The 23,261-nt window shown below is 42.1% G+C and overlaps 1 protein-coding gene across 2 annotated transcripts in view; it reads right to left on the bottom strand.

The window, feature by feature from the left end:
• LOC144684572 (BICD family-like cargo adapter 1) overlaps nt 1-17,875 on the bottom strand; it is a 42,917-nt gene extending 25,042 nt beyond the window's left edge. The window contains exons 1-2 of one of the 2 annotated variants that reach the window (XM_078548523.1): nt 16,874-17,875; nt 11,838-12,053 (exon numbers count right to left, since the gene is read on the bottom strand). In XM_078548523.1, coding sequence (XP_078404649.1) covers nt 11,838-12,053; nt 16,874-17,119 — 462 coding nt within the window. In that variant the 5' untranslated portion in view covers nt 17,120-17,875. The remainder of the gene's footprint in view (nt 1-11,837; nt 12,054-16,873) is intronic. The other variant, XM_078548522.1, reaches the window with a different exon arrangement.
• Nucleotides 17,876-23,261: the final 5,386 nt, after the last annotated feature.

Genomic DNA, 23,261 nt, shown 5'->3' with positions numbered 1-23,261 from the left:
CAGCTCACACTGGGTACAGTACAACAGGTACAGCACACACTGGGTACAGTACAACAGGTACAGCACACACTGGGTACAGTACAACAGGTACAGCACATACTGGGTACAGTAGGTACAGCACACACTGGGCACAGTAGGTACAGCACATAATGGGTACAGTAGATACAGCACACACTGAGTACAGCACACATTGGGTATAGTAGGTACAGCGCATACTGGATACAGTAGGTATAGCACATTGTGGGTACAGCACACACTATCTCCGAGGATCTCCGACGAAACTGTCAGTGGCGGGAAAAGAAAAGCCATCGAGCATGAAGCAGTGAGGGAATGATTGTGGCAAGGAATCAAAAAGAAAATTACCATTGGACTTCCAAGACGGTAAATTAAAGTAACAGACAATAGTAGAAAAAATCCTACCTCTACCTGACTTCTTTGACTACGTGGAAGGCCCCGACCAAGCATCACACTGGAAAAATTGGCATCACAGATTCAATAGGAATAGGACCACTTCAGGGTTAGCACAGAGCCTGATAAAGAGCAGGTCAGCGCACTTCCCTATTCTATTGGCAGAAGCACAGATGATATCCTGGTAAGACAGGGTGTTCATGAGGACACAGCAACCTATGAAGAGGTTACTAAGGCCTTCGATTTGCCTTTCAGTCCTCGGAAGAACATTATCATAGACTGAGCCTTGTTCAATTTTCTGCATGCGGGGAAAAGCTAGTATTATCCAAGGCAGTTCAATGGTTGAACTTCAAAAGCGAAACCAAGTTTTAATCTGGGATGATGGGGAACCTTTGTGGAGTCAGAATACCGACTCAGTCCAGTTTGTGAGTAATAGAGGTACCAGCATACAAACAAAAAAGCAGACCCAGAACAAAGAGAGGGCGGTCACCATCATTATCCAGTGCTCCCATTGTGGTGCCAAAAAAACCCCATAGGCGTGAAGATTATTCCGCCATATATGCAGAGTGCCAATCCTGCCAGAGGCAGGGCCATTAAAGCAGCATGCCGCAACCAAAAGCCTCCTACTCAAAAAGTAGGCCAATTAGATCAAGCAGTATCCAGGAGATAGAAGAAACAGAGGAACATGAAGCACCTTTCTTGGGTGAAGTAGCAAAATCTAAGGGAACCTTTTGGAGTGCAAACATCATAGTCAATGGCTGCAAAATCAACTTTAAGTTGGACACAGATGCAGGAGTGTCCATTCTTTCTGATCTGGTATAGTGGCTGAATCTTGTGTTTCTCCAACTTTCTATGACCCGACTGCATGGTCCAGGAGGCACTCCACTCGAGGTGCAAGGGCAGATGACTGCCACACTTCAATGTAATGAAAGAGAACTTAACGACACTCTACATTATTCATAACTAAGATTGCTTTTTATTAAGCAGAGAAACTTGTGTGGCTTTGCAACTTCTTTATGCATCAGATGCAGTAGAAACCAAAGTCGACTCAGAACAGTTCAAACTAGTCTCCATAGGAAAAGCACCACATCTGCAGCTACAGGAAGACATTCTGGAACTTGTGTTACTCTTTGAGGAGCAGGTAGATGAAGAAGACGACCAGACCACCATTGACCACAGCTACCAGCCAGAGGAAGAAATTCTGGACCTTGCACTAATTTTTGAAGAGCGAGTGGATGAGGATGATAACCAAGATACCACTAATGAGTGTGACCAGAACACGACTAATGAATGTGACCAGGATGCCAATCCACCTGACTATTTTGGTAAAGACACTGATGACATAGAACAACCTAGCGCAGGCATTGACTTTCATCAAGAGAAACCAGGAACAGAGGCTCCGATAATGGCCAGTTGAGAGAAGAACAGAACAAAAAGCTGACTCCCCAAACACTGATGTCAAGGCTGAAGAGGAAGTGATTGAAACTGCCGAAATACTAGTTACAGATCTCACACACGCCTAAAGTACAAGGAAGTGTAACTTCCCTGAATCTAGTAGAACAACAACCTGACCCAGTAAGATACGGTATAATTAGAGAACCCGAGGTGCCACCTAGCTCTATCCCAGATGTTGTCTGCACTGCTGGAGCTCTTGAAATGCCAATCTCTAATGAACAGTAAACCCACACTGATGTGAATGCAGAGTGTACACAGGCCAAACAACCACAAGCTGAAAGACAAAACCCCACAGTATTGACAGAAGGATCAGTGACTCCACTTTGCTTCATTCTTATATTTGCCTATCGGTGTAATTCTCAAAGGTAACTTCATTCAGAGTGCATGAATCATTAAATGAACTTAAGCAACAACTACTTTTGGCAAACAACAAAATTGCTGGATCAGGAGATTGCGGACCCACTACAGCTGTACATACCTCAGCAAAAGCTAACGAAGTCTCATTCCTTCAAAAGAGGGCAGCCAGCAGCATGACCGCAAAGAAGAAGAAACAGAGAACGCCTGTTCATCACCTTTGTATTGTACACTAGAAACAGGAATCTCTGTCTACTGATTCAAATGTATTCCAGGAAGAATATGGAGAACATACACCCTACACTGAGGGCTGAGAACAGTTGAAGATTGATGCCACAGGCGCGAGACACTATGGTGGGGTGTGGGAAGCAGGATGTGTAAATAGTTAATGTTCATGAGTAGAATGAAAGACTTGGGAGGAAATGAGGAGATGTAGTATAATGGGTTAATAGCTATTATGCTAATAGCTAATATATATCATCATTGACGTCAGGTCACTTGCCTGTGGAACCCAGACGGAGATGCCTCTGGAAGGAGTCTCATGCTTATCTGTCCCTGTACATAGTTGTAAATAGTTAATAAGCATTTATAAGTTTCAAGATGCCTTATTTCCAGTAGTTCCTGTCAAACACACTCTGGGCCCATTTCTGATATTACTTCACATACAGGGTACAGCACATATTGGGTACTGTAGGTTGTGAAGTGAGTTGAAAAATTTAATCATAAACCTCAAGGAAAAAATATACTGGAATGTGTTCAGTGTTTCCTTAAGCCCCAATTGTTTATGCTGATTTATGCCCATTCATAGCCATTTTAAGTCTGAGTATATTCAAATAAGATTGGAAGGACACTGAGGTGTAACTTGACATTGGCAAAATGGATGCAGCTTTGGCTGCTATTTTGGATTCAGCTTCTGGGTTACTTTCAAGAAGGATACTTGAAGCCATGGTATATGCACCACAAGAAAGTGTTGGATCCTAGTCACCAGTTTGGTTGGATTTACAGGTCCTGGTTACACGCTTATTTCGGGATGGCCGAGTTGGTACCACAGACAGAGTAGATCAGCAGACAGTTCTTAGGTAGAACACATTCTATTTATTTACAAAGGAACTCAGCAGCTATACTTCTGTGCTTTCAACTCAAACCCTGACTCTATATTACAGACTCCTACCATAGCCTACTGACTGCTGAGGTAGCCCACGCTAACTCTGTTATTGGACACTGAGATCATGGGCAGAATCTTGCCCTTGTCGGGTGGGTTCAGTGGGGGCGGTTGGGAAGTCGCTTGCCATCTGCGATCGAGGCCGGGAGGTGATTTCACACCGGAGAACCAATTAAGGTCCGCCCAGTGTGAATCGCGAGCAGCAGCGCTCAGCACTGCCTGTGCGGGCAGGGGCTGGAGGGTGAGTCCAAGCTTCGCGCATGCGTGCGCGCTTCAGAATCTCCCTGAGGCACAGATCTGCCTCAGGGAGATGAAGAGTTTTAAAAAAAAGAAATTAGAAGTGTTATAAAACATGTCCCCTCACATTAGAGTGGATGTGGGGAAGTTTTTCACCCAGAGGGTGGTGGGAATCTGGAACTCACTGCCTGAAAGGGTGGTAGAGGCAGAAACCCTCAAAACATTTAAGAAGTATTTGGATGTGCACTTGCGATGCCATGGCATACAAGGTTATGGGCCTAGTGCTGGAAAATGGGATTAGAATAGTTAGGTACTTTGTTTCTCTCCTCCTGATATGATCCACATGTCTCTGTAAAACTCGGTCTTCCACTTTCACGTAGTAAGAGGTCCATTCATTGCATTTATTTCGCCCGATAACCACTTTGGTCCTGCAGAATTCTTCACGTATGCCGTCTCGCCTACAGTAGACTTCCTGTCACAACTATGCCAGTCATGTCTAGTTTTCTGACTTCCCTGACTGCTTTCCACCATCCCCCCTAAATTTGGCATTATTAAGCTTGATCTCGTCCTGAGAAGGTGTTTCATTGACAATTCCGCAGGTGTGACACCTCTTGTCGTGTGGGGTAGTTCTATAATGAAAAAGAAAGCGTACTAGCTTGGTTGCTATGGAATCTCCAGTTAATTTCTTCATTCCAGCCTTGAATATTTGAACTGCTCTTTCAGCCAGTCCATATAAGGAAGGGTGGTATGGTGAAATTTTTACATGAGTGACACTATTGAGGCTGATGAACCGTTGAAACTCAGCATTCGTAAATGCTGTACCATTATCTAATACAACCACTTCTGGTAGTCTGTTGATGGTGAAACTTTGACGTAGCTTGTCAGTTGTAGCAGAAGATGTTGGTGACTTCACTTCATATATGCCACTCCACTTTGAGTGGGCATCAACAATAGGTAAAAACATTGTTCCCATAAAAGGTCCCACATAGTCAATGTGTAATCGCACCCATGGCCTTCCTGGCCACTCCCAAGGGTGCAATGGAGCTGTTGATGGTAACTTTTGCACTCGCTGACACTGCATACACTCTTCACTAAGCTCATTATTTCTCCATCCATCCCAGGCCACCATAGGTAGCTGCATGCTATGGTCTTCATTCGGGATATTCCTGGTCGTGCACTATGTAGTTCAATCAACAATGGTTTTCGTCCTTTTGGAGGAACAATTGCTCGTGCTCCCCACAATATGCCAGCCTGGCTGGTTATTTCATATCTTCTTTGAAAATACGGTTTCATTTCATCGGATTCCTGCTTTTGTGACCAACCATGAAGAACTTGTTCACATACTTTGGACTGGGTCTTGACTTGTCCAGTCTCTGATCTGTCTAGTACATACCGGTGATGAATCTAAGAAGTTCAATAATAAAACAAGTTCTTGAGGGACTGGAATATCCTCATCATTTTCTTGTAAGGGCAAACGACTAAGTGCATCAATGTTTGCAATTTGATTTCCAGGCCTATGGATGAAAGTATACTCATACGCTGCCGGGATCAATGCCCATCTTTGTATTCTTGCTGAGGCTATGGGTGGTATAGCCTTGTACACGCTGAATAATCCTAGCAATGGCTTGTGGTCCAAAACAGTAGTAAAATGACGGCCGTATATGTACTGGTGAAATTTCTTGACACCAAAGATGATTGACAGGTCTTCTTTTTCTCTCTGTGTGTATCCCTTTTCTGCTATGTTGAGCATTCTTGATACATATCCTATAGGCCGTTCCGACCCATTGTCCATTCGATAGGAGAGCACTGCTCCACTCCATAAGGAGATGCGTCACATGTCAACACCAACTCTTTTCTCTGGTCAAAATGTGCTAATAGGGTGGATGATTGCAACAATTGTTTCACCTTTATGAAAGCTTCTTTCTGCGGTGTTTACCAAGATCAATGTTGGTTTTTCTTGAGTAGGTAATACAGGGGTTCCAGTTCTGCCAACAAATTAGGTAAGAGGCGCCCTTGATAATTGATCATCCCCAGAATGATTTGAGTTCTGAGATGTTCTTTGCCGCTGGAGCCTCTCTAATGGATCTCACTTTTTCCTCAACCAGGTGCAGGCCCTGTGAATCTACCCGGTGACCAAAATAGATCACTCCCCTCACTTGGAACATGCACTTTTCTTCTTTTAAATGCATTCCAGCTTGCATGAAACATTTTAAAACTTCTTCTAAGTTTGCCAAATGCTCCTTTTCAACGAGCCCTGTCACCAGAACATCACCTAAATAAATTACGACGTGGGGCATCCCTGCAGTAAACTTTCCATTGTTCTCTGGAATATGGCACGAGCTGAGGAGACACCAAAAGGCAAACGGGTATATTGGTACAACCGTTTGTGTGTATCAATTGTGACAAATTTCCAGGGTGCCTTCTCCAACTCTAATTGTTGATAAGCATAACTCATATCAAGCTTCGTATAGGTGATTCCACCTGCCAGCTTAGCATACAGGTCTTTGATTTTTGGTATAGGGTGTCTGTCCAGCTTAGCCACTTCATTAACTGTCAATTTGTAGTCTCCACAAACTCGAATGCTTTGTTCGGGTTTAAGGGCAGGGTCTATTGGCATTGCTGATTCTGAGAACTGCACAGGTTGTATAACGCCCAGTTTCTCTAATCTGTCCAGTTCAGTGTCGACTTTTTCCCGCAGTGCATTAGGTACTGGTCTTGCCTTCATGAATCGGGGGGCGGGTTGCCTCTGGATCCATGTGAATCGGGGGGGCGCTTGCAGCCCCTGGATCTTCCCAAGTTCGTCCTTGAAGACTGAGGCATATTTTTGTAGTAGCTCTGGTGGCCCGCTGGATCTCAGCTGGAAGATTTCAACCCATTCTAACTTAATCTCCTTTAGCCAGTTTCGTCCAAGGAAGCTTGGCCCCTCACCTGCTACCACCATCAAGGGTAGTTTTACCGATTGACTTCTAACCTGTACAGTAACCTTGCTTATGCCTTTGACTTTGATGTCTTCTCCCTTGTAAGTTTTCAATTTGGCATTTGTTTCTTCCAAATTTAATTTACGTTCCCCATAATGAAAATATTTGAAAGTATGTTCACCAATTAACGTAGTGGAAGCTCCTGTGTCCACCTCCATTCTAATAGGTCTATCGTTCACTCTCACTGTTATGTAGATTGGTTCTGTTCTTCCCACCTTCAAATTATACAACGGACAAATATCAGAACCTGTTACTTCAGGCTCTTCAATGTTGTGGATCTCATGGGATATTTTCTTATGTTTGAAAGTCTGCCTGATTTTACCCTTGCACTGTCCCATTAGGTGTTCGTTTTGATGACAGTAAAAACATTAGATTTTTTAAACTTCCATTCATTACAAGGTTGTCTGCTTCCACATGTGTTACCATTATTCCATGTTTTCGCTGCTAAGTCATTTCTTTTTATTAGTTTGCTAGCGGTGGCTGCTTCCTGCTTCTCAGCAGAGCCTTGCATTTTCATGCCCTTTTTGGCTGGGGCTTCCTGCCCAATGTAGAGGGTAATGCCATTTTGCACTCCCTGTGTGGTTTTCGAATCTCTTACTGTGCTTTCCATTGCCAGTACTATCTCTAGCGCTTTCTTAAAATCGAAATTTGTTTCGGACAGTAATCTCTTCTGAATCGTATCCTCATTTACACTGCACACCAAACAATTTCTAAGCATATCATTTATAGATGTACCAAACTCACAATGTTCTATTAACTGTTTCAGATTTGGCACAGAACAAGCAACTGTGTCCCCCGGAGCTCTGTTTCTTAAGTTAAATTTGAACCGTTGCATCGTTACCGAAGGCTTTGGCTGGTAATGACTCTTCACAAGATTCACTAAGTCATCAAAACTTTTCAAATCAGGGCACTGGGTGCCATCAAACTTCGAATCAATCCATAGTAAGACACTCCCACATATGAATAAGAGATCACCTCTTCTCCCCCCTGCCCAGTGTCATTTGCATGGAAAAAGAACACAAAGCGTTCAATATAATGAGACTGTGGCTGGACTGAAAGGATTAATTCTTCAAAATTGTGGCATGCTTTGAGGGGATTGCTTCAACGATTAGGACGGAAATGCTACTTACAATTACCGTGCGAGGTATGGTCTGATTTTGTTTCTCTTGATTTCCTTTGTTAATTTGTTTTATTCTTGAAGCCAGCTTACTGTATCTTCCCTTTTTCCTCACTTTTTATTGTTTTTTTTCTTGTCCTTCTTAGCTTTTTCTTGCTTTTTGCTAGTTACCAGTTTGTTGGATCCTAGTCACTAGTTTGGTTGGACTTACGGATCCTGGTTGCATGCTTATTTTGGGATGGCCAAGTTGGTATCATAGACAGAGTAGATCAACAGGCAGTTCTTAGGTAGAACACATTCTATTTATTTACAAAGGAACTCAACAGCTACACTTGTGTGCTTTCAACTCAAACCCTGTCTCTACATTACAGACGCCAACCATAGACTACTGACTACGGAGGTAGCCCGCGCTAACTCTGCTACTGGATACTAAGATCATATGATCTTCCATTACAACATTCTTCTTAAAGTTATATTACACATCAGATTACCACAGCAAGTTAAAGAGGTGAGTGTGAGTGCAAGAGGGTAATTATATGATTGTGGACCCTCATTCATTGGGCTCTGATAACTCTGGGGCCATATACAGATGGGCTGTGGTAACTCTGGCACTATATGGTGGTGCAACCTCATTTATATCCCTGCACCCTACTATGCCATTGTTCCAACACACTGCTTCTAAATACGTTGTGTTTTGAATCACTCAGCTATCTGTGCCTTTTGCTGAGCCCACCTGCTCATATTCTACAGAAGGGGATTAATTGAAGTTTAAATTCAGGCATAAATGAAGGTAGTGGAAGAGAGTACAAGAAATGGTACATTTCCCCTAAATTGTAAACTAAATTTAAATAAAATATTCTGGATTATACAGCAGTTTGTGTGAGAATTAGGCAATCCGCTACACCTACTATCACCGCTGGGTACCTGTCCTTCATTGTTCAAATGCAAGATTGGAAATGGAACACACAAAACTCCCCCAGCAGCCACACCTGCACTATTTTAAACTTACATAATAAAAAAAGGTCAGAGTCTTGCCTGGGGGCAGTTTACATTACAGCATCGGGTGGGGGAATGCAATGTTAGCAGCTTTGTGTGATGACGTTCACAGAATTAATCAAGGCCAAAAAGCATTTAACACCATGACGTTACTGAAGATTTTTCCAACACAATAACATATTGTGCAACTCACGCACAGTAAACTTGACGTCAATAATAACTCATGAGTGAAGCCAACACAGAAACTCGTGAGAGACTGGTTGGCCAGGCAGGGCTGCCAGGAAAATGCCAGCATGAGAGCAAAATGATTCACTTCAAAGTGTCCATTCCCTAATGGGAGTTAATGATGGAATCTCCACTGGAATGCACTTAATTAAAACTCATTTCCTTATGTTCCTGTTACTCCAGCATGCACGATTGCACCCATTTAGACAGTTTAGGATCAAGCTGGACATGAAAGCAACAGGAAGCAGTTACCCTTTTCTGCATGTGCAGCCCATATGTCTTCTCCTTTAGCTTACAAGGTAAACCTCTATCTGTCCCTTAAAATATGCACAGAGTGTCCTGGAGCCAGCACAGAACAATTAGTTACAGTCTGTCATTAGAACAAGACCACTCCCTCTTGCTGTGGACAGTTAGAACATAAGATCAAACACATTGATTAAGATATTTTTTCCATGTCTGCATAAATGACAACACTTGAGGACAAGTGGGGCTGATTAAATTGAAAAGAGACAGGTTATTTTCACTGGCACCGAAAAGCAAATGACACTGACCTACACGCTGCTCATCGATAAGTCTCAAAGTGGGGCAATACAGCTGATAATGTTCTAGTCAAGTTACTTGAAGTACAATATATTAGGGCAAAAACAAAAATTTGCAATTACATAATGCTTTTAACATAGTCAAATGTCCCAAGGTGTTTCACAGAGGCTTCAGAAAAAAAGGATGCCAAACTAAAGAGGGCAACATTAGGAGAGGTGACCACAAACTTGGTCAAGGAGGTGGATTCAGGGAGCGTCTTAAAGGGGAGGCAAATGCAAATGGGTTTAGCGAGAGACCGAGCTTGGCCTCAGATGACGAAAGCTTGGACACTAATGATAGGGTGAAGGGGCAGAGAGGTTTGGTGGAACAGAGGGCCCTGAGGGGTGTTGGGTTGCTAAAGGAGAAATGGAAGGTCAGGCCACGAAGGGACTTAAATACAAAGATGAGAATTTTAGATGTAAAGGCTGAAGGACCAGAAGCCAATGTAGGACAGGGCTGATAGATGAGCAGGAGTTGGTGTAAGATAGGGTACGGGCAGTACAGTTTTGGATGAGCTGAAGTTTACAGAGAATGAAGATGGGAAGCTGGACAGGGGAACATTGGCATAGTGAATCTATAGATTACAAAGACGTGGATAAAACTTGAGTTAGCTGAAACACTTGAGAGAAGGCAAATGCATTGAAGTTCTGAAATATGAACAGGTTGCACTGTTAATTCAGTTATTTTAAGCTCTTGAAGATCAAATAAAAAATTCAAAAGAAAGAAAATTGCAGTTGGTCATTTAATGGTCTTTGCAACCAGAAGAGATTTGTTTCAGCTAGCCCCAATAATGGCATGAAATATTTTGTTAGTAAACGTAATACTTAGATAAGCTTTAATCTGGATACAAATAATAACCAGGTTAGATTGCTGGAGTTAAATGCAACCACTATCAGAAAACACTTTTTCACATAAAGGCTAGTTGAAATGTCCCACAAAAAATAATGGCTGCTGGGTCAATTGAAATTTTCAGTACAGAGGTGGGTAGATTTTTGGAAGGTAAAGGTGTCAGGGGATTTGTTTTAAGAGTTGGTAAATTGCTTTAAGATACAGGTCAGACTTGAGTAGTGAAACAGGCTTGAAGGGCTGAATGGCCTACGCCTATTCCTATGTTTGAATCATTCCTTGAACTACTCATTAGAATAACACTCTTTGAAGGCTTATTTAAACCTGAATACTTGTTTGCGGGCTGGTTATCAAGTAGTCCCTCTGCTTTGGACCCATGTGCAGCAAGATTATTTGGTGAGCTTCACTCAGCCCTTGGATAAAAGAATTTATTAAAAGTATAGTTCACAGAAAAATGAATAAAATCGACTATTCCACTCCTAACCCTTGAAAAAATGCCAAGACTCTTTCACTCACTGGCTAACAAATCTCATTATCACAAGATTGAATCTTGTAGCTTATCCTCCCCTACCTGTGCCTTTTCTGTTTACCTTAGATGTTTATTTCATAGAAATCTGACAATGGACCTCAGTCTTGACTCTGCCCTAAGATGGCTGTAAGGAATGCATGGAAAGACCCTATGCCTTCTGGTCAACCCTTAGGCATGGAGCAATAATGCAGGTCTATGGCTTGCTGCCAGCAACAGTAAATGAAATGACATGGTCAGGATGGACTGGAAAGGTCACCACAAACACGAAGGATCAGCTTTGAGGTTTTGCTCTGCACTGCATGTTATGCCAAACCGCACGCAGAACTACAGCTGGGAATGAATCAATGCCTTTTAAAACACCCTAGCCTTTTACTCTGTTCATCTGGTAATGCACGTTTTCACCTGAAGTGAAAGTAACCACCCATTCATTCACCCAAAGCCCAGGCAATATAGCATGTATTAGTAATGCAGCAGTACTTACTAGACTATTACCATTGGACTTACTTCAACTCTAGGTAAAAGTGATGGATCAGTTATGAGGATCAAACTTGAAGATTATTTGTAACCATGTGCTGCTATCTACACTGCTGATAAATGTCCTCTGTTTGTGGTGACTTTTCCAGTCCATTCTGGCCATGTCATTCCATTTACTGTTGCTGGCAGCAAGTTATAGACCTGCATTGTTACTCCATGCCTAAGGGTTGACCAGAAGGCCTTAGGCATGCCTGCCTCAGAGCCACAGCATATCCACTGTGATGGAGACATGCTCAGTTTTAGGAAGGATCATAAAAACAAAGAGACACAAAGATGAGGTATATGTTTCCCCAAAACATCCCATCTAGCCCAGCCCAGCCCAGCACCCAACTTAAGTCACTGGAAAATTGGTTGCTCAAAATCATTATAGTTAACTTGTAGATAAAAAGACTCCTGATAAATGCCTCCAAGTCTTACTTTCTTCAGTTGCTCCACTAGTCTCTGATTTTGTTCACTTAGATTGCATTCCATGTCCATTTTGACCTTCTCAACTTCTCGCAGGTATTGATGCTGCTTCTGGAGCTCTAGCTGTAACCGTTGCACATCACTTTCCAGTTCTGCTACTTGAGCCTCCCACTCACTCTTCTTCCCTTCATGCTTCAGATGTGATGCATATTTCTCCTGTTTCAGTTCCTGAAGGAAATATTTTCACAATGTGGAGGTTTAAGCAAATGGCATAACATTACATTATTACTGACATCACATATTAGAAACAAGAATTGGTACTGAAAGAATGCATTTTATCATATCCATATTAGTTACTAAGAATTACTTTCCCAAGAACAATAAGTGATCATGTGAACAAACTGTGAACATGAATTTCTATTCTTACTGCTCATTATTAATTATGAGATAATTACCGACAAAGAAAGCAATTTGGCCCATCATAACTCATCTATCCAGAAAGGCCATATTGTCCTACCTTTTCAGTATCCATTTTTAAAAATCATTTCAGGGCCAACTATTGTATCTGGATGCCAGCTCCAGGTAGTGATTGTTCTTTGTGTGAAGAGTTTCCTTATATCAGTCATTGAAATCTCTTTTATTAATATGAACCTTGTCCTATTCTTGCAATTTAAGTCTGGATTTACCTTTTACATTGCTTAATCATGTTATATACCTGTAAGATTATCTCTCAGATGCCTCCTATCCAGATTCCAAAAAACAAATTGCACCTGTCTTTCATCATCACTCAACCTTTGGCACTCAGGATCAGCTAAGAGGGTTTGCACTGCACTGCATGTTGTGCCTAACCACACGCAGAACTACAGCTGGGAATGAATCATTGTCTTTTAAACACCCTGGCCTTTTACTGTGTTCATCTAGTAAGGCACGTTTTCACCTGAAGTGAATGTAACAATCCATTCATTCACCCAAAGCTCAGGCAATATAGCTTGTATTATTAACACAGCTGTATTTACTAGATTATTACCATTGGACTTACTTCAATTCTAGTGATGGATCAGTTATGAGGATGATACTTGAAGATTATTTGTGTAATAATAAATTAGTAAATAATAGCCAATATGGCTTTGGGATGGGAAGATTGTGCATGACAAACCTCCTAGACTTCTTTTTTGAGGAAGCTGCGACCTAAATGAACTATTGGAAACCTATAATCTGGTTTAGGAGAATAGGAACAGGGGTAAACCATTGAGCTTCTAGTCTGTTCCACAATTCAGTGAAATCATGGCTGATTTGTATCTTAACTCCATCTGTCTACCTTGGCTCCATAACCTTTAATACCTTTGGCTAGCAAAAATTTATCAATTTCAGATTTTAAATTATTAGTTCAGCTAGCATCTACTGCTTTTAGCAGGAGCGAATCACACTTCTCCCACCATTTGTGAAAAGATGTGTTTCCTCAGTTCTCTTCTGAATGACCTGGCTCTAATTTTAAGGTTATGTCCTCTTCACAATTTTCCAGCAGAAAAGGTTTTTCTTCATCTAACCTAAAAATCAAATCATCTCTTAGCCTTCTATATTCCAGGGAATGCAAATGTATTTTATGTATTCTCTCTTCATAATTTAATCCTTGCAGCCCTGGTAGTATATTGGTTTTCTTAAACTTCCAGTTGAAATTTCATAAAAAGCTCCTGGTTAGGTTCAAACTGTGGGGATTCCCAGAAAAAGCTAAGGAAGTCAGGATTTATTTCTTTGTTGAACTAATTGACATTCTCCAGGTTATAAAGGGGGCTGATGAAACTAATTCAGGCATTGCTTTCTCATTGTGAGGAACAGTTCCTATCCCAGGGACACCAGTTCAAAATAAGCAAGTTAGGAGTAAGAAGATAAATTACATAAAGGGTAAGAGTTATGCAAGATGTTACCAGAGATGCATCCTTACAAGATTAGGGTCTTTTCTTAGCTATTCTCTTGGGTACAGTCGTAATATTCACTCCTATAACCCGTCTGAGCATCTTACATTTAGGGGTGTGCCCATCCTTTCCAATATCTGACTATATTATAGCGTGTTCAAAGGATGAAACAATAATATCACTTTGTAGTCTGAACTTTATATTTATGTCTTCCAACTTGTGTCTCTCCAATCTCATTGAGGATGGACCACGGAAACACTTGATTAGAAGATGCCAAGTACAAAGTTTAAGGTGATTTATTTTACAGTGAGTGAACATATGGATCAACAGTAATGATCAGATTCTTTTAGTTCAAATAGTGCAACTTGTCATTGCATAATAATACAAAAATAATAAACATGCTACCCCACCCCACATCAATAAGTCACCTAACTTCACTTAAACAAAAGGACTCTTAACTACATTCCACATTTCCCTTCTGAACCTGGCCAAATTCTGACCTCACAGCTTTGTGTTTAAAATCTAGCTAACATTACAGCTTCTGCTGGATCTCACTGATAGGTTGCATCTCCATCTTTTTTTTTTCCTTTTTCTCTTCACTACCAGAATGTACCAGAGACTTCCCCAAACAATGTGTGTGATGTATTTATCGATTTTCATCATGGGATAACAAATTGTTTCCCCCATGGGGAAACAACAACAATGCTTCACTCATTGCCAATTTAAGTCACATATTTGTGTCATTTCTTTAATCTTGTGTGAATATGCTTACTTTTTAAAAAATCACTTAAAAGTAATTCATTTTCTCCAGTTCCTTTCTGTGAAAAGTTAGTCAAAAATCCTGAAATGTGAAAAAGACAATAAGATACAAATATATTAATAATTGATCTTTTTTCTGGAGATAAGGGATAGAGGAGTATGATAAGAAGTAGGAAATCTAGGAAAAATGGGTGGGCTTGTGGGATCTAATGGCCCTTTTACTTCAAACAATTCTTATGTTTGAATGTCCGAAAGTTAGATAACTAAGTTGTTCACTATTTCTTTATTGAGGCTGCTTGCAGACTTCATCAGACAGACTTCGACTTCCCCGTGGCCCCTCAGGCCAACCAGCAAAAACTATGCCTCAGGTATGGTGATATAATCAGAGCGTTCCCATTTTAAGACATTCCCATCTCCCAGGAAGAGGAATATACTGCAGAGGCCAGCTACGAATCAACTTCATTATATTTGACAGCCGGTGCAGCAATTTGAAACTGCAACTATTGCATTTGCCCACTTCCTCTTCCTAGCTCTCATTCAGAGGAAGATGAAGTAAAATAAGCCACATGAAAGTTAACCCTATTCATTTCCCATGAAATGTGCATGCTGGTAGCAATGGAAACCTGGGTATCACTTCCAATTAGCCTAATACTCACCATTAACATCATTTCCCCTGATTTAAATATAGCTGGGAAAGCTGCAAAGGCCTTGGAAGTGGATTGCAGTAACTTCTGGCAGAATAGGTTCAAGCAGCAGAATAGCTTGCCCTTGCTCCCGTTTTTTTTGGGGGGGGATGGGGGGGATGGGGGGATGGGGGGGGGGGGGGGCGGTAAATCATTTCTCTTCCAAGACCTGAGCAGTTTTACCCAGTTTCATCTAAACTAGAGTTTGCTATGCCTCTTTTCATTGTAGTTGTTTCTCATATTGTTTCAACAAACAAGGAAATATTGACAGAACACAGAGGATAGCCACTAGAGGACTGATATGCATTATATTGTATGGAAGATGGCACTGTATTTTAATTTGTGGCTGCTCTTGTTTTACTCCACACATCAAATACAACTAATGTTACAGTGTCCATCCCCATGTTGTGTTGTTCAGAATACTGGTGGTATTTTGTTGATAGCTGTTCCAAGACAGATGTGGGACATCAGGCCATTAATCCAATGACCACGTGAGGAGCACTGTCTCACAAAATATCCCAAAAATATCAGCACAGAGTGCTTGTTTTAAACAGGATTTAACCATAAAAACAGAATTTTGTAGCTGACTAAAAATATTAGTTATTTTGATTGTTAACTATTCTAAATTCAGTAAGGAAAAAAATGTTTTTTTTAAAAGTGCACATAAACTAAACAACTAGCCTTTTGCTAATGCTTCCACTCTACACATCACCTATTGTCAAATCAAAATGCTGAGTGCCCAATGCTCCCAGTTCTCCCGTTGGATTTCATGATCACCTCCATGCCTTTCACTGGGGCAGAGAAAATATATTTCTTCCTATTCTCCAAAGACATTTTTATCAAGTTTTTTTTACAAGTCTAACCAAGAAAAGATGGTGAAAAACTGAAGGTTGGAAATCTGAAACTAAAATGGTAAATATTGAGGATACAGAGCAGGTCGATGGTATCTGGGTGTTAATCCTTGTGAGATGAAGGGCAGCGCAGAAGGAGCCATTCGGTCCGTCGTGGACTTTGCACCATCCTCAGAGAGAAGGATGCACTTGGCCACTGGATCCATCCATGCCTCCTCAGAAGCTTTTCACCATCAGTTCCTTTTGTCAGTAACCCGCTCGATTGAAGTTGTCGTGTTTCTCTTGGAGACTCGCTGGGCAGCAGATTCAGGCAGCTGCTTTTGATTTCTGTAATAACTCAACTCAATTAACCTGCTAACCTCAAGCCCCTTTCACTGCTACATCGGCTCGCCCGATCGCTGAAATCTGCACTCACTTCATCCCCTTGGAGGCAAAAAAAAAAGGTGACTGAGAGACCTACCGCCTTTGGCGAGGCGAGGGAGTTAGAGAGGTTTGATCAGTTAAAGCCCCTAAAAATCATCAAGTTGGTACCAAAGCGATTACCTCCAAATGCTGCGTAACTTTCATAATGAATCGCATTGCTGATTGTACAAAATATAGAGGGGTCGCTAAGAATACTACCTGACCACAGGATGAGAGTCTGGGAGATATTTATATATATTCACACAGTGCTTCTATACCGCAGGTATATAGACTTTCACCTGCCAAGGAAGTAATGATTTATTAGAAATGTGTAGAGAATAGGAAGAATTATTCGAGCCAGATTGAGTGATGTATATATATATATATAGAAATATAGGTAATAACCTTCCCACTGATATGTCCCTTTCCTGGGCACTCACCTCCAATTTCTGAGTGAATTCCTCCTGTAGTTTATCGTTTTCCCTCTTCAGGTCCTGGTTCTCTGAGAGGAGAGCCTTTCCCAGCTCTGCCGCCACATGCACCTCTTTCTCCCGCTGCCTGAGGAGAGACAGCAGCTCAGCGGGCTCCACGAAAGCGGAGACGTCCCCAACATGGTCCCGAGTGAACGGGAATAAATCCTCCTCCAGAGGGGATTTCATCTCCAAACCCCCAGTCCCAGTGCTCATACAAGAGCAAGCGGCCACTCTCCTGAGCCTCCCAGCGAAGCCGGAAACTGGTGCTCCAGGAACCGTTCCAAGTTCCCTCAAAGTTTGCGGAGAGACCAGGGCTGTTCGGTCCCGGCTGTCCCAGGCTCTGGGATGTTTGGGCTTTGGTTTTTATAGAGCAGCACACGATGGAAATGAGCGTCGCCGAATCGGCGTCTTCCCCAGAGGAGACAGATGGTGAAGTGAGAGATGGAGGGAGTATCAGAGGATGAGGTCAATCCAGCGGCTGCATCCAGCATCAAATCCCCGCACCTTTCAATGGGAGTTCCGCGTTAGTGGGAGTAACTGAAAGAAACGAATCACATCGGGGACTCCGGGGAGCTGTCAGTCACCTGGGGCAACACAAGCGCATTAAACCTTTGAAATGAATCTGAAGTCCAGACACGCCCAGATAGCGTCCAAAATAAAGTGACCGAGTCCAACTGCAGTGACTGAGTCTTATCCGGGTTCAAATCAGACAAAAAACACAACTCCACAAGACATCGACCGGCATGGATAAGGAATGAATTAGACCACTCGCTATCAAAGCCCTCTCCACACCAACTTCCACCTCTCGAACATTTCCCACCTCCTGTCTATCCACTTCTGAAACCCATACATCTGACACCTGAGGATCCCCTTGAGCGGGTGCAGAGGAGATTTACCAGAATGGTTCCAGGGATGAGGAATTTTAGCTCCAAGGTTAGATTGGAGAAGCTGGGGTTGCTCTCCTTGGAGCTAAGGAGATTGAGGGCAGATCTGTTCAAAGTGTAGGAGGTTATGGGCAGAACTTTGCCCTCATCGGGCAGCTCGGCAGGGGTTGGCAGGGGTGGTCGGGAAGCCAGTCACCGCCCGCGATCGAGGCCGGGAGGTGATTTCACGTTGGCGGGGGCCAATTAAGGCCTGCCCAGCGTGAAACGCGAGCGGCAGCGCTCAGAGCTGCCTGTGCGGATGGGGAGAGGAGGCAGAATGGGGTGAGCGCGAACTTTGCGCATGCACGCTTGATAATCTCCCTGAGGCACAGAGCTGCCCCAGGCAGATGAAGGGTTTTTGGAAAAAAATAAAGAAATTAAAAATGTTATAAAACATGTCCCCTCATGTGACTCTATCACATGAGCAGGTTCATGTTATTAATTAAGTTTTGAAATTTTTATCTTATTTTTATTTGCTTTAGGAAGCCTCATCCCGCCTTTGGATGAGATTTCCTAAAAAGTGCAAAGGCCGCTTGGCCTTTTCACCTGCCCACCAACCGTAAGGTTGGACGGCAGCAAAAACTTTCTTTTAATTATATTGTTAATGGCCTTAACAGGCCTTTTAATTGTCGGCGGGCGCGCTGCTGACTCCGGCACACACCCGCCAACCGAAATATCGCGTGGCTGTGCGTTGATGTCAGGACACTCGCCCGATGTCAACGCGCGTCATTTTGCACTCGAGCAGGTCAGGCGCGCACCCGCCCACCGATGTAAAAATTTTGCCCTATAACAGGTTTAGCCAAGGTAGACAAAGGAAAGCTGTTCCCATTAGTTGATGTTTCAAGGAGGCACAGATGTAAGATTTTAGGCAAAGGATACAGGAGGGATGTGAGGAAGAACTGTTTCTTACACAGGGTGGTAATGACATGGAGCTCACTACTTATGAGGGTGATGGAAGTGGTGACAATCGATGATTTCAAAAGGAAATTGGATGGGTGCTTGAAGGAAATTAACTTTCAGGGATGAGGTGATAGAGTGGGGGAAATGAAACTGACTGGCATGCTTTCAGGGAGCTGGCAAGGACTTGGACAGAATGGTCTCTTTCTGTGCCGCAATGATGCCATGACTCTATCTGCAGCCTCCAATATTGTAAACAAGGCTCTAAACTTTGGATGTCCTTCCCTGAATCTCTCTGCCCCTATACCTCCCTTTCCTCCTTTAAAATTGTCCTTAAAAACTCATACAAAAGCAAAATACTGCAGGTGCTGGAAATCTGAAATGAAAACAGAAAATGTTAGAAATACTCAACAGGTCAGGCAACATCTGTGGAGAGAGGAACAGTTATCAGTTAATGTTTAAGGTTGTGTCCTTACATCAGAACAGGTCACAGACTTCTTCAGAACTCAGTGTCCTACAGACTTGAAATGTTAACTCTGTCTTTCTCTCCAAAGGTGCTGTCAAACCTGCTGAGCTTTTCCAGCAATTTTTGTTTTTGTTTCAGATTTCCAGTGTCCGCAGTGTTTTGCTTTTATTTCTGTGCCTTTCTCTCTGTGTCTGCCTCTCTTTGGAATTTTACTGATGTTGCCCCTATAAAGGGAGGCACTTTTTCAATCCCAGTGGAGTCCTAGCAGCCTATTGAATTAGGATTCCTTCATGTAATACATAGTACAAGCCTGGGCAATTTTGAACTATCAACATTTGATCTTTACTGCCTAAATGGATGACTGATTGGCATCACATGGTCCCTTTGTCGTGACTGCCTGATATTATCCTTTAAATTTGTTACTTTAGTTCATTATTTCATTTAAATTTAGATTGGGCGGGCCTCAGGATCCTTGAACTAAGAACACGAGGGGGTGGGGTGTGGGATCCAACATGGTTTCTACTTCTGATTATCATCTAGTGCCTGTTTCTGGAAAGGGCACATGTGCCTCTTGAGACATTAGGAATCACGATTGGCTGTGTTGCCTTTCATAAACAACCAAAGCTCATTCTCCAGTCTCCCATGTGTAAAATTGTTCTTTGGTGAGGTGCTAGTAGGCTTCAAGCACCTATGGAAATATAGCACAGTGAGGACAAAAGGGGAGAAAATGGGGAAGAAAAGCATCTGCAAAGCATATCTGAAATTAACTACCGACAATAGTTAGGTTTCTGCTTTTGTTTTTTCCATAACAAATAATCCTTATTTACTGAGTTGGTTAACCTGAAAGTTTTGCTCCTGAAGCTTTTCATACTTTCTGCTGGGACCAAAATCTACCCACACAGGAGTTAAAGCTAACACAGGAAATCTCACCATTTCTGGCCATTGCCGGTCTCTCACTTCTACATCAGCTCAACAACCACTTAATTAAGTCAAGTAGCAACTTCACAGAACAGAACTGGTGGACAGTACAATTCCTCAAAAAAGTATCAAGTATCTGTCCAAGGGTAAACTCCATCTGCTGATGCAGCTCTGTCAGGGTGCAGTATTTGCGAGGCAGGAATCACCATTGCAAAGGGGAGACACCAACTTTCTTTTGAATCTGGGATAGAGCAGGTGGTCCTGTCAAACTACAAATGCTTTCTTTAAATAGTGATGTGTTTCCATTATCAGTAGGATAGACAATATCCTGTGGTGCCTTTTGGCTGCAGAAAGATTAAAGTGATCTGATCATATTCCAAGGCCATATGGGTTTGCACTGTGCCTTGAAAATGCTGCAGCAGTGTCCCTGGAAAGATGCTGCAGATGGGACAAAACTTTTGTTCCAACCCTTTGGACACAAGATTAGTCTGCAAAAGATTTGATGACCTTTGGAATGGCACCAAAAGATTCTAACAGCAGTTAAAGGAAGGATAAAATAATAAATTGGGTTTGGGAAATCATATATTGTAAAGTGGCTGTAATGCAAGATTGAGATATAACAGTTAGATTGACATGTAAATGTTATACAAAACCACTGCGTTCTACTTATTAGGCATGTCAACCCATCATATTTGTGAAGAAGCCATAAATTACCGTATAGAGGCAGGTGACTTTCTGAGAGACAGCTTTATATCAGTATGCTGCTGTCATTCACATTCTATGTTTGAAACTCTGAGTGAATGGGTATGTATGATTTTGCACAGCAGGGCAGAAAAGGCACATGTTGTCCTCTGAATGTGAAGTGCTACCCCTGACTCACCAATGCATATAAAGCAGCTCCATCTGTTTACTTTTCACCATCACAACATTTTACAGACCTGTATTTTCTTCTTCTAGGCCATGTTATGGTACATCAAAGAAGGGGAAGATTGGGAACGTAATATTCTTGACTACATGAAAGACATGGAAGGGAAAAAAGGTGGCAGTATTGATCAAAAAAGCTACAATAATACTAGAGAGGGATTTTGTAAGTTGAGAGGTCAGGTACAGAATCAGTTTGGTTAGAATTAAGAGGTTATTGCACTGCTGACTGTATACTATAGGCCACCAAATTGTGGGAAGGAGATAGAGGAGCAAATTTGCAGGCAAATTACAGAAAGATGCAAAACTATACAGGAGCGACAATGGAAGACTTTAATTAACCGAATTTAGACTGGGATAGTAACAGTGTAAGGGGCATGGGAGAAGCTATCTGCAAGAGTTCCTGAAATGTATACAAGAGAACATTCTTGATCAAGTGTGTTTTGAGCCCAATGAGAAAGGAAGCGGTGCTGGATCTAATTCTGGGACATTAAGATGGCCATGTGTTTCAGTGAGGGAGCATTTGCAGAACAGTGATAATAATATTAGGTTTACAATAATTATGGGAAAGAACAAGGAAAAAAACAAACATAACAATATTTAACAGGAGGAAGGCTCATATCATTGAGCCAATAAAAAAAAATCTGGGCAAAATAGTAGTTGAACAATGGGCAGACTTCAAAGAGGAAATAGTTGGGGGCACAGAGTAGATATATTCTCATAAGGGTAAAATAAAAGGAAGGACATCCAAAGCTGGAGGTCCCTGATTGACTAAAGATGCATGTCATGATAATGAAGGAAAAAACACTGAATTGCATCCGGAACTATTGAACTCTAAAAATAAGACCTGAGTGTTTTTAAAAATGAACAGAAGCCACTGGCTGGAATGCTGCAGGTTGACTCCCTAAGAGGTAATGGAACCCCACCCTGTTGCCATACAAGGTACTTCTAAAGACATCCAGAAACTAATTGCTCCCTCCAGTAGAGACAATGGGATATAAATGGAGATGAGTATCATTTCATCAAGAAATCCTGTGAGCAATGCCCAGACAGATTTGTGAATTTGTTTTCACTTGGAATATACAAAGTATGGGGTTAAAAGTGAACTGAAAAACATGCCCCGGGGTCTGTCTGTTGGTGGGTGTTCTGAGAGAGCAAGTGCTGGAAGTTTGACTCGGAAGTAACAGCCACACACAGTACCCCTGCAAATCACCACTTTGCAGGTATCCCGGTCTCTCTCCCTCTCTACCAAAGTCAACACTACTGGAGCCTCAAAACTGACTATTCGTCTACTGGAGTCAACACTACTGGAACCTTGAAAGCGACCATTCGCCAACCAAAGTGAATTCTACTGGAAGCTCAAATTTCAACAGCCCCAACACTCAATCACTTACTCCCCACGAGCCAAAAGCTGTTCTGTATACCTTTTTTTATATACACATATGCTATTCACTTACTTCAAGCTAAATTCTTACTTTTAACCTGTATGACTGTATATGCGTGTGTTTTATCCTTTCTTGCCTTCAGTAGTTAATAAACTTACCCTTAACTCAAGAAAGTCTGATCAAATTGGTTCTTTCAAAACCAGAATGATTGGGTCTAGGAAAAAGGTATCAGCAAAAGTGATCCCTTTTATGACCAACAGAGGGGTGGTGGGGTGGGGGGCTGAAAAAAGACAGGGAGCCAGTTCATCGCTCCTCACCCAGAGCATAACAATTTGGAGGTGTCCCAGCCAGATTGTGACAAATTGAGGGGTTTCGCCTGGATCAACAACTTTGGGAACCTCACCTGGGGGTGAGTTGTAGCAAATGCAAATTAAAATGAAACTGGAAAAGGAGGCTTATGTCAATGGTAAGGTTCAAAATACAGTAGAGTACCAAGCTGAATACAAAAAAAATCCAGAGATCTTCCAAAAAGGGGAATAAGGGGGGCAGTTCTCAAAATAGGTGGGACGCATCCCAAGTTACAAAGGAAAGAAAGGATGGAAATTGCTGAGGCTCTGACTGCAATCTTCCAATCATCTTTAGATATAGGGATGGTGGCAGAGGACTGAAGGATTACAAATGTTACAATCTTATTCAAAAAGGAAAGGGGTAAACCTAATAATTAAAGGCCAGTCATCTTAATAGCAATTGGTGCGGTAGCATAGTGTTTATAATATAGGACTAGTAATCCTGAGTCTAATTATCTGGGAATGTGAGCTCAATTCTCACTATGGCAGTTTGTGAAC

Source organism: Cetorhinus maximus, chromosome 9 (assembly GCF_964194155.1).
Source record: "Cetorhinus maximus chromosome 9, sCetMax3.hap1.1, whole genome shotgun sequence".
Lineage (NCBI taxonomy): Eukaryota > Metazoa > Chordata > Chondrichthyes > Lamniformes > Cetorhinidae > Cetorhinus > Cetorhinus maximus.
This window is presented reverse-complemented; position numbering and strand designations above follow the sequence as displayed.